The sequence below is a fragment of the Oryzias latipes genome, chromosome 8 (assembly GCF_053564925.1).
Source record: "Oryzias latipes strain Hd-rR chromosome 8, Olatipes_Hd-rR_3.1".
Taxonomy (NCBI): domain Eukaryota; kingdom Metazoa; phylum Chordata; class Actinopteri; order Beloniformes; family Adrianichthyidae; genus Oryzias; species Oryzias latipes.
In genome coordinates, this window is record NC_136244.1 from 19489059 (window position 1) to 19500295 (window position 11237).

The 11237-nt window shown below is 41.3% G+C and overlaps 1 protein-coding gene across 1 annotated transcript; it reads right to left on the minus strand.

The window, feature by feature from the left end:
• Positions 1 to 699: 699 nt before the first annotated feature.
• Positions 700 to 10591, minus strand: angptl6 (angiopoietin-like 6). The gene is made up of 18 exons (XM_004071611.5): positions 10365 to 10591; positions 9447 to 9930; positions 9229 to 9366; positions 8952 to 9159; positions 8045 to 8238; positions 6248 to 6518; positions 5982 to 6165; positions 5403 to 5448; positions 5239 to 5350; positions 4202 to 4477; positions 3792 to 4106; positions 3004 to 3264; positions 2667 to 2915; positions 2245 to 2562; positions 1930 to 2169; positions 1615 to 1842; positions 1267 to 1530; positions 700 to 1162 (listed from the first exon to the last, which is right to left on the minus strand). Exons 2-18 carry the CDS (start codon positions 9912 to 9914, stop codon positions 966 to 968), a joined length of 3969 nt encoding a protein of 1322 aa, XP_004071659.2. The 5' UTR covers positions 9915 to 9930; positions 10365 to 10591; the 3' UTR covers positions 700 to 965.
• Between the last annotated feature and the right edge of the window lie 646 nt (positions 10592 to 11237).

An 11237-nucleotide genomic window follows, 5' to 3' on the forward strand; every position in this document is an offset into this window, starting at 1 on the left:
GTCTGACTTATCTTGAATTTTGTACAATACTTTCTGTACTATCCAGATAAAGTGTAAAACAAAAATTATTCCAAACAACTTCAGATTTGGATACCTCTTCACAAGTAGCATCCAGGCTTTAACTGTCTATCAACGCTCATATTTGCTCAGAAATGCTGAGTCTTCTTTCAGTTCCCCAATGACGCACGACGGGTCTTGGAAAAATGAGTTTCACTTTATCTTTGCAGAGCTGAAACTGATTTATTGAGTTGATCAGTACCAGGTTTGTAGTATATGTTTGATTAGAAATTCAGATGTATAAAGAGAACGATCATCTCAGCGCGGTTGCATTGACACGGTTGCATTGACACCTCAAATTTGCCTTATTTCTTTCCACAACAATTTAATCAGGCTTTGTGAACAAGTAATATCGGTTACGTCCAAACAACTCTCAGTTTCCTTTTTTGAGTACAGTTTTTACATTTTAATGTGCAAACTATTACGTCATAACCGTAAGAGTTTGTCACAATTTCCTAGCATATTAGTTGCTTGAGAAACTGAGTAATGGACCAGCCCCCTTTAAAAGTAACCGTCTCCAAAGCTAAATTCAATATTTTCCATCATTTATTAAGTTGTCACAAAATCACTTGATTTTTGTTCTAACATCAAAATAAATGAGAGAAGTCAACAAAAACTGGAAAATCTATTCCCCTTTCTCCATCTTGTAAAGAGGTGGTATTTATTGTCACATGAATAATAATATACAATAACATGAATACTTTTACAAAAAAAACATACATTTCTTTAAATTGAGTTACTGAACTAATTGCTCTTAAAGGATATATGTTGTAACAACAAAAAAGTATGAAACTTGAAATTTTCTATGATATACAGTAAAAATGTAACTTGAAAACACAAAACACGTGTGGGTCAACACAACACAAGTTTGTTGATTTTACTGAGGTAACAGCATTGTGCTTCCGTACCTAAGGATTCGCTGCAGCAGTTATATTAATCATGGGGATCTGTGAGGGCTCCTGGTTTTTAACAACATTATATTTGCCACGTTTTCTCTTCTTGTAAAAAAACAAAACAACCAAAAAGACGAGGAGGAGGGTGAGGAAGATGCTACAGATGATGATCCACAAAACAGAGCCAGAGAGAGGCCCATCACTGGTTTTCCCTGTAAGATAAACCAAATAACCTACATAAAAATTGTGTTTTTCATCTGTAATCCACTTTGTAACCAACCGAAGTGTTTCCCCCTCAAGCAATCCCCATACATACCCATCTCAATCAGTAAAACAGATCTTGTCACCCTTCCAAGTTTATTTGAGGCAACACAGATGTAATGGCCAGCATTGGTAGACGTGGCTCTTGTGATGGTCATGATCTTGTGGCGCCCCACAGTGGCCATATGCAGATTCTCAGCAGAAGTGAAGTTCCAGTGGGTCTCTGGTTCAGGGTTGCCTTCAGCACTGCAGTCCAAAGTCATGTTTTGACCGGGGATTATCTCCTCGCTTGTGTTTCCCTGGTTGAATTCAGGTGGATCTATGGATGGAAGAAATGATGTTCCATTTAGCTCTAGTATATTAATTTTTGCACAGCTGTAATTGTGTGAAAGGGTAAACATACACAAAATCTCCAGATAAAACGTGTGTTGGGCTGTTCCGTGCTTGTTGGTTGCTTTGAGGGTGTAATTTCCACTGTGTTCCTTTGTCAAGTGCCGAGTGGAAAATACCTCTGCTCCATTTTTGAGCCAGGTAATTGTGGGTGGAGGTGATCCTTCTGGCTCACATGGAGTCTTTAGCTCACCGTTCATTTTAGCCTCGTAACGTGTTTTACAGTTAAAACTGGGGGGATCTGTAAGCAATCAAATTTAGATTATAAAAACATGTAATGTCAGGGTTTGAGTATTTTCTGTTGGAGAATGATGCACAGTTTACTCACATTCAACAGTGATATCAACAAAAATGGAATAGTTGCCAATACTGTTAGAAACACTTGCTCTATACAGTCCTGAGTCAGTTCTGGTGAGCATTTTATTCAGATCAGTCGGTTTTTGACTTGGATGGTACCATTTGACAGAGGGGGGAGGATACCCGTCAGTTTCACACTGAAGCTGGCTAATCCGGAAAGTGTTTTCTACAACGGTATGTCTGTCAGGGCAACGTTTGAAAGATGGCTTGTCTGCAAAAGAAAGACATAAAGAAATTAGTTTTGGGTTGGTTTTGAGAAACTTGAGACATAATCTGTCACTCTTACAGTGCACAAGGACGGTGTACGGAGCAGAGGATGTACGAGGGGAGAGCTCTGGACCCAACTGCAGTTCTGCTTCACACCGAAAAGTAGATCCATTGTCACCTCTCTCAAGCGGGAAAGTCCAAAAGGAAGTCTCATTTTGTGGTTTCAGAAGACTGCTGTTTTTTGGATCTGTGTGCAAACATTCATCTCCTCTGTACCACTTTACACGAAGCTTGTTCACAGGAGCCACACTCTGGATGTTGCACCTCAGCTGGTACTCTTTGCCCTCTATCATTGGACCGGGATCCACTGCAGTGACTGAAACAGAATCTGGAGTCTCTGCAGATCAACCACAGAAAACAACAGAGGTTCTAGCTCATCTCTGAACTTTTTACCATGTGACAGCAACCAAAAGATTTGTAGGAAGTCTCACTTATACGTACTATAAACTGTGATGACTGGTTCCCAAGTGCATTGAAATCCATTTGTGGATACTGCAAAGCAAATTGGCTTTAAAATCCAGCTCTCCACTTTTTTAATGGTCAAAGTTGAAGTAGAAGGGTTAATTTCCTCGTGGCTTCCGTAATCTGTTTCCCAGCTCACGAGAATCAATTCGGGGTCATCCACGCTGCAGTTGAGAACAACCGAATCTCCATATCTCACCACCATTTCAGGGGGTGTTATCCTTAAAGCTACAAGTCACAAGCACATACAAGAAATCAGCACTTCTATCTTTGGTAATGGGACAAAATATCTACCTGAGGAATCAACCCAAGAGACCTTTTTTCAGTGTGTCACAGGTGGCTTCTGGAGGATGTGCTTTTGTGGTATCACCCACACAGAGGGTGTAATTCAGTGTGGCACTTTCATCATCTTCAGTGGCTGAGCAGTTGATTCCTGTGAAATTTTCTGGTTTAGGCATGTTGAGTCGATGGGATACCGTGTTCGCCTCGACGAATTCAGGAGGGGGCGTCGTCTCAGCCTCAGAGGTCAAGTTAAAGCTCCCATGAGCAGTGGTGACATCCCTGGCAGTAGGAACTTCTTTAAAGAAAAAAAAAATGTTTAAAAATGGCTATTTTAGAATTGCTTTTCTTTTTAAAGACCCATTCCTATAAAAATTGTGTTTTTGTGGCATTTTTCTGATGATAGAGGACATTTATCAAGAAAATTAGGCAAAAAAAATGCATTTCGGAGTATTTCTTTTTTCAAATTGTTGTGAATCAGGAGCAAACAAAAAATGCAGTTTGAAAAAGAGCTTATTTGTGATGTAGACAATACACTGGGCAGGTCACAACCTCCTTGCTACAAGCTCTCTGGAACGGGGAGGGGAAGGGGGGGCGGGATTGCTCCGCCACAACTGCCCACAACTCAGCAGAAACAATGTCTAAGAAAACGACACAAGCTTTTTATTTTGGCTAAAATTGGCATAATCATAATTGAAAGACGAATGGGAGTGCTTTTAAAAATAGATCAAAAGATGATTGGAGTGGAACTTTGATTTTTAAAAAAAGTTTAAAATAAAAAATTAAAATATGCACTTCACTTGAAAACCAAAATATTTTTCTTACCGTTTGCTGAAATGTTGATTGTCTGAGAAACAGCAGCAGGAAGGGATCGTGACCTCATGTTCAGCTGAGCTTCACATCTAAACAGAGCAGCATTCTCCTCTCTGCTGATGTTGACTCTCAGCAGTGAGGACTCATTCACTGCTGCTTTGGTTGTTCCAGGGAAAGAGTTTGTTCTGATGAGATGGTCGTTTTTGTACCAGCGGACAGTGAGGTTCTGAACAGGAGCGACATTAAAGATGTCACACTGTAGCTCCCACTGCATCCTTTCCCCCGTGGCATCTTTTCTCTTCACAAAGAGATCAACTCCTGGGCTCTCTGTTTAAAGAAGTTTCATAAAACAATTTATTCCCATAATTTATATAGATATTCTTTCTCATATTTCTTTGCTTGTGTTTGATAACCATACTTACTGTACACAGTTATGTCCACATCCGTGTAGCATTTATGAGTGTCGTTTATATGTACACTACATTTGGCATCAATATTCCAGTCATCCAACTTAATTAGATGACCAACATAATTTTTGTAGGGTTCCTTATCAATTGTTTGGCCTTTTACTGTTAGGAAGATGTCGTTATAGTCAAGGGATTCAGAGGAACAGTTTAAGAAAGCATAACGTCCATATTCTCCGATAATCTCTGGAGGATACAGGAAGATAGGGTTGTAGAGGCAGGAATCCACAGAGCCTGTGGATCACACGACAGCATCAAGAAAACTGCTGCACTCCACTAGAAATATACACAAAATTCACAGGATATTTCATCTTTTTAACTGCTTTTACTGTCATGAAACCTCCAATAAAAAAGACGGTTTTGTCAGTGTACCTAGAAAAGCTAATCAGCTTTTCAGAAGTAGTAAACATCTAATCCAGTGCAATTCCAACAGCACAGAAACAACAAAAATGAATTCACTGTAATAATGTGTGATCCAAAAAGGGTGAAAAATGTCAATAAATGAGAAAAAAAACGAAGTTTTTGGCCTTATTCTGATAGTTCCACCTTAACTTTCTTTTTCTTGGAAGATTATTTGTACATCTTCCACAAAGACCAAAGTTGACTGTCTAAATTATTTTGTTTCTATGTGTTCAAGTGTGTTGATTTTCAAAGTGTTCGCTGTAAAAATGTCCACTCACACTCAGTGAAGAACAGTAGGGAGTTTATTATTTGCTGCAAACTTCATTACACCTACTCCTCCCAATGAAAACCACAAAATGTCACAAACATGTCACTCATTTCACAGTTATTCTTCAAATTGCAGACTGAGCTAACTCGTGGAAAAACTTTACTAAAATAAAACCGAAAGTAAAAGATCTATCCTGCTGCTAACTGTTCACACAGTCCTGCAATTGTATTTCTAAAAAAGTAATCAGGCAACATATTATCTCAGAAACCATTTAACCTCTACAAGTAGGAACTGTATCAAGGTCTTGCACCAATGATTTACTCACCACAGAATAGGATCGTGAGTGTGAGGATGACCAACATCCTCAGAGGCAGCGTGGTACTGCTGCCTCCAGAACCAAGGAGGCGCATGAGGAAGGGCAGGTGTCTTCCAGGATGCTACACCGAAAGTCCACTTTTAGAACGTGACCTAGATCGGCATTTAGCTGACGCTTAGCCCCAGAGAGGATGACTTGCTGCCAACAACTTTGTGCAAGCTAAAAATGTAAGTGAGCCTTTAGTGAAAATGTACCGCCCTGATGAACAGGAAACAGGAAACTGTGGGGAAACTGTCGATGATCTCGCTCTCCACCCAAATGTTGCAGCAACCTGTATCGAATCATCACAAAGCTGTTGTGTTGATATGGTTTTATTGAAAAAGATATTGCAGGATATCAAACTTGGCTTTCAATATTACATCTTTGCCATCATCCAGTCATCGTCAGTTTCAGAAATCAGATTCATATCAAGTCCCTAGGTGTGTGTTTGTGTGTGTGTCAGAGTGATTGTGTGGCCCTGTGACATACTGGCAACCTGTCCTGTGTGTACCCCGCCTTCGCCCAACAGTAGCCGGAAAGGCTCCAGTGACCCACGAAAGAGATACAGCTGGATAGGAAAATGGATGGATTCATATCAAAGTCTTTCATTTACTGTTTTTATTTATGCATCTAATAAAAACTTTTATTTGTTTCCCCCTACATTTGCCTTTGTCATTCACATCAGTGTTTCCTTCTCACGTCCATAATGCCACTATGTGGGCTTAATCATCATGGAAACTTTTTTCAGGGAGTACGACCCTCCGTGGAACTCGGCCCAGTAGACTCCATCCTGGTAGCGGCTTTGATAGTGGCCCCCCCGATACCACATACCATTCAGGTTTGAGTGGGCGCACATATGGTACCACCAGCCGCCTTTATGGTATTGAGCGCAGTTGCCTTGCGACACAAGAAAACAAAAGACACAGTTATTAAGAGGATATTTTCCCCGGTGATGTGGATCTGTGGCGCAGCAGCAGACCTCTATAGCTGTCCTTGTCCTTGTCCAGAGTGGTGAAGGCCTTGTTGTTGTGCCATGACAGGGAGTCCCCAGCATTTCCCTGGTACTGTCCAAGCCGCAGGCGGTACCAGTCGCTCTCTGGTTCCACATAAAAGCTGTCATACTCTGCAAACACCTGCTGACCCCGCCAGTCCTCCAGGACCACTCGCAGCTTGTACTGGGCCTGTTTGGTCAACCAGTAGAGGTGTTCCAAGCCCAGCCAGTATTCTCCATCCAGGTTACCAAAACCTTGCTGCAGCAAAAAAAAAAAAAAATTGCACTAAATTGGATACATTGTTAAAGTGTCTTAATTCGATCTAGCCCTGTAGAACCCTAGAAAAAAATGTCTGGGCTTTTAAAGTTAATTTGCTGTTTGTTTATTTTAGGTAGCAGCAATTAACAGTGCCCGAAAAATAAAATGGGTACATATAAATTAAAATGAAAAAGAAATAAATGAGTTTAAAAATGTGTAAATGTGTAAATGTGTAAAAAATAAAAAAAATAAAAAAAACAGTGGCTAGATTTAACCTTGTGGGTTCTCCAGGGACCTGTCCAAGGTGTACCTCACCTTCACCCAAAGGTAAGTGGGACAGGCTCCAGCAACCCCTGACCCCAGAAGGGATATAAGGGATATAACGGTTAAGAGGATGGATGGATGGATGGATGGATGGATGGGTGGGTTCTGGTGCACATGCTCTTCTTATAAAGTTATCCAAAAGAATATGAATGTGGAGATTGTGCATCACCTTAAGGAAAAGCATCATTTTGCCTCAAAAGAAAATCTATTAAAGCTCTAAAATTGACTGACTTTTTGCAGTGATTCTTCCAAGAACATTGAGAATTAATAATTAGAACAATCTGAGAGTAAACCCAATCAGCATTCCCATGGCATTGCTACAGTCAGAGAAAATGTGATTACAACTTATTCGAATTGAGTTTTTGATCTTTTAATTTGGCTTTTTTTTTCCTTTATAACATTTTAATTTTGAACTTCTGGGAGTTCTTTAAATAAGGGTTAATGGCCGACGAAGTGTGCGGTTACTACTTTTTAACGCACGCCGTAGAAGCCTGAACGGTTGCTTCCGCGAAGTGCGTTAAAAAGTAGTAACCGCACACTTCGAAGGCCATTAACCCGCTCATACCATGGTCACTCACAAAAGCAATACATATTAACCAGGTTTTAGTCCTTAATTCTTGTTTTTTTGTTCGATTTGGATCACTTTTCCCATAAACAGCGTACTATATGTTACGTGATGCGGCGCGATGCGCCGCATCACGTAACATATAGTCCGCGTCGCGCAGCACCACCGCTGCAGTTAAGATTCGGCGATATATATATGCTGATCGTCCCGATGAGTTGAATAAAGCATCAATTCAGAGGGAAAGTTAATCGCTTACCGCTTGTTTTTGCCCCGATGATGAAGCAAAAGGTTGTTTTACAGAAGCCGGCGCAGTGATACAAATCATTTAAGCTAGCCGACCGGAACTTCTTTTTTCACCGTGCGGTTATCAGGTTTTAACGCATACACAGCAGCCAATCAGAATCGAGTATTCAACCGGACCATGGTATAACATTATTTAACCCTCCTCTGCCTCTGCACATTACACTCCTTGTGAGACTTACCATCTTATATTCTTTCAAAACAAATCCTTTGATTCTTTATACATGTCTAAATGCTTGGACTTTTGTTCAAACTACTTACTTGTAAATCCAGTGACAGACTTTTGTAAGTTTATGAAATTAAAAGAAATAAGAGAAAAAGAAAAGAAAGGCATCACTTTGTACTGCTCCCAGTTCCTGTAGAAGTAGACAGAACCATCCTGTCTCCTCTGAATGACAGTCCAACCTCCTTGACTGTGACTTTGCTCACACCAGGCCTGCAGGAGTCGGTTGGTGCTCTGCAGGCGGAGCAGGTAGATCCCACTGGTTGTCTCACCAGAGTTCAGAACATGCTGGCAGTCCTGCCACGGCCCTGAGGCAGCAGAATGAACAACTTAACTTTCATTTTTGTGATATTCTGAAAGCACATTACTTTTACTGAACGCTACAAAGAACTTGAATTAGTAGCAGCAGAGTCGATTAAATAAAACTACTGCATGCAGATCTGCAAATGAATTCCAGAGTCTGGAGGATCACAGATAAACCACATGTTTATCTGTTTGGAGCTGAGGAATTCCTTCTCCAGCACATGCTCAGCATCACAGTGATAAGGCAGACTAAGGTGGGCTGGGACAAAATGTACACAGAGAAGAAAGTGGTCTAGAGCGACTGCACAAGCCTTTTCACACAGCCTACATGGGGAAATCTGCCTTTCTTCAAAATGTTGCAAATGTCTGAATCAGCATGCCCACCTTGGATTTCTTTAACCTTTGACTTTCACTTCCTTAATTATGTGACATGGCATGTCTGGCTGTAACATTCGACATTTAACATTTAACATTTAACATAAGGGTTAAATTACAAAGATCCTGCAAAATGAGGTTTGCAGAGATGTTCATGAGGAATGTAATGCTCTGATAGCAGCTGCAAGCTGTTCGTGACTTTGTTTATGTTCTTCTGGAGAGATGAATCTTAAGCCAGCAGGTCAATGACTCCTTGAGCATCTGCTGTTTCTCTGAGCTGCTAAGTATCTTTGACAGATTGATACACAACTACACAATGCAAGTGAAACTCAGACAGACATACCAGGAGATTTTGTGACCGGGAAGCTGATAAAAGGCAGGTCGGTGGGTGGGTTGGAGTTGGTGATGAGTGGGGGACGAACTCCCTCTCGTTTAACGGGTTGGAGTTGGGGGGCACTTTGATCCCTTTGAGCATTGTTGGTCATTTCATCGGCTTCAGAGCTGTAATTATGATGCACGCTCGACTGGCTCTTCTCTGGTTCACTTTTTGGCTGCAACCAAAACAATGTCGTGGTTACATTTTATCAATAAGGTCGCAAAACATCTGCATTTTTTTCTACCAAAGACGGCTGGCTGGAGTCCCGGCACTGACAATGCTTCTCCAGACGGGTGATCAACTGGTTCTGAGAGCTCATCATGGAGGCTAAGGTTCCATATTTCTTCTCCAATTCTCTGTGGTTATTGGATATGTCCAGGGCCTAAAATGTCCACCACCCACAGTAACATGGAGATGAGTCTTATTGAGAGGTTGAAGCTGTGTTTTGAGGTCTCTGCTCACCTGGGTTGTGGCGTTCAGCAGCAGGCCCTCCATCCTTTGCTGCTCCAAAGCCAGGTCCTTTTTCAGGATGACTTCATTGAGCAGCTGTGCATAAAGCTGAGCAATGCGAGAGTTCATGTGGTTGCTCTGTCTGCGCAGGTTTCTCACCTCCACAGCGAGAGAGCCTTCTTGCTCCAGTTGGCGCTGGAGCATCTCCAGCTGCTCCTGCTGTCGTCGGAGCTCCATCTGCAGCAGGGCCAACTCTGAGCGGTTGGTCACACCTGACTGTGTGTTCACGCACAAAGCCCCTGTCAGTTTCTGCTGCGGAACAATGAAGGTGTACGAGCAACGGCTGCCTGCTTTTGTCTCTGAGGAGCGAGGTGAATGTTTGTGTTCGCCTTTGGCCCCTTCCTTCTGTCCTCCAGCTCCTGGTGTGCTCACACAAAGTGTGAGAAACAGAGTCAGACTTATAGTTATTGATGTGTCCATGAATCTGTTGAAGAGTCTGTTTGTGGAAGACAGAATAACAATTAGAAACACAGCGACAGTAACACAAAACTGCACTTTTCTGTAGGTTTTCAGTCCTACGACTTCAATTTTGCATTTGGTGAAAATGGTGGTAAATGGAGTTTAACGGAACCCAGATGTTTGCAAAAGAACCAGACAGGAGCTTAGCATGTAAACAATGAGGGGACAACAGTCAACCGAAACCAGACGGAACCAACACAGTGCACCTTTACAATCACCAGTGACCCACAATAATGTCTTCAGCAATGCAAACAGGTTATTACTGACATAATGACCTATATAATAAAAAAAAGAAACATCACTGCGCTTTTGGCATGTGCAGACAAATCACCTTTTTCTATCCAATGTGTCCTGTATCAGTTAACTCCTGCTACAAATGTCTAAAATCAACCACCAATAGTTGAGACTTACTTTATGACGTACTGTGAGAGATGAAACTTGTTTCTTTGCTTAAGTTAAAAAAAATGCAAATCCTTAAATGATATTGTCAGAGGTTTAAGAAATGCTTATTCCTAATCGAAAGCTTTAACTCTGAAGGCAGAGATTTGGGGAAAAATAAGAAGCTTTCAGGTTTCACAGGAGCTGAGTTTGCTCTTCAGAAGTCCAGTTTCTGTCTCAAGTTCCACAAGGAAAGAGGCAACTAATTACAAACTATCCCCTTGACGCCGCCTCCCTGGGCTTGTTTAACTTAGGGCTCCATGTAGGAATCTTGCTGTCTCCTCCCTGTGCCACCCCACTGCAGCACAAAAGGGCTCTGACACACAAATATCGAGGGCTGTCCGGTCACCATAGACTACATGTGAAAGATGCAACATTGGTAGTATTTGATTTGAGTTCTTTTTTGCACTCAAATGTGGACTTGACAGGTTTTTTTAACCCCACTTTGGAGCATTATAACCTCTCAGATCTGAGCTCTTGTTTGCTTTACCTTTTTCATTTCTCTTTGACAGGGTCTCAGTAAAGCTGAATTCACTGGTGTGGAAACATAACCCAAAATGTGATGTCCACGCATTTGGATATCCTCTTGAGATATCCAGATCAAGTACAGCATACAGTAAATGTTACAGCGAAGAGATTCTAAACCCGATTTTTTTTATAAAATTAATAAAGAAGAACCAAAAAAAGAACCAACTTTCAACGTTTACTCTTTAAATATATCATTCACTTAATCTTTCTCTGGATGAGTGTTGCTGCATTGCTGCCATGTGAGACAGCATTAACCTTAAAAGCAGTTTTTTAATCAATAAACGTTTTGGAAAACATTTTCTGATGTGATTCCTGTGG

What these genes read in the sequence shown, in the direction of transcription:
- angptl6 (XM_004071611.5), bottom strand. Translation starts at nt 9,914, where the DNA reads ATGGACACATCAATAACTATAAGTCTGACTCTGTTTCTCACACTTTGT. An exon ending in CATCCTCTCTGGGGCTAAGC is followed by an intron (nt 5,351 to 5,402) that starts GTCAGCTAAATG and finishes CTTTCGGTGTAG; the next exon opens with CATCCTGGAAGACACCTGCC. An exon ending in GTTTTATCTGGAGATTTTGT is followed by an intron (nt 1,531 to 1,614) that starts GTATGTTTACCC and finishes TTCCATCCATAG; the next exon opens with ATCCACCTGAATTCAACCAG.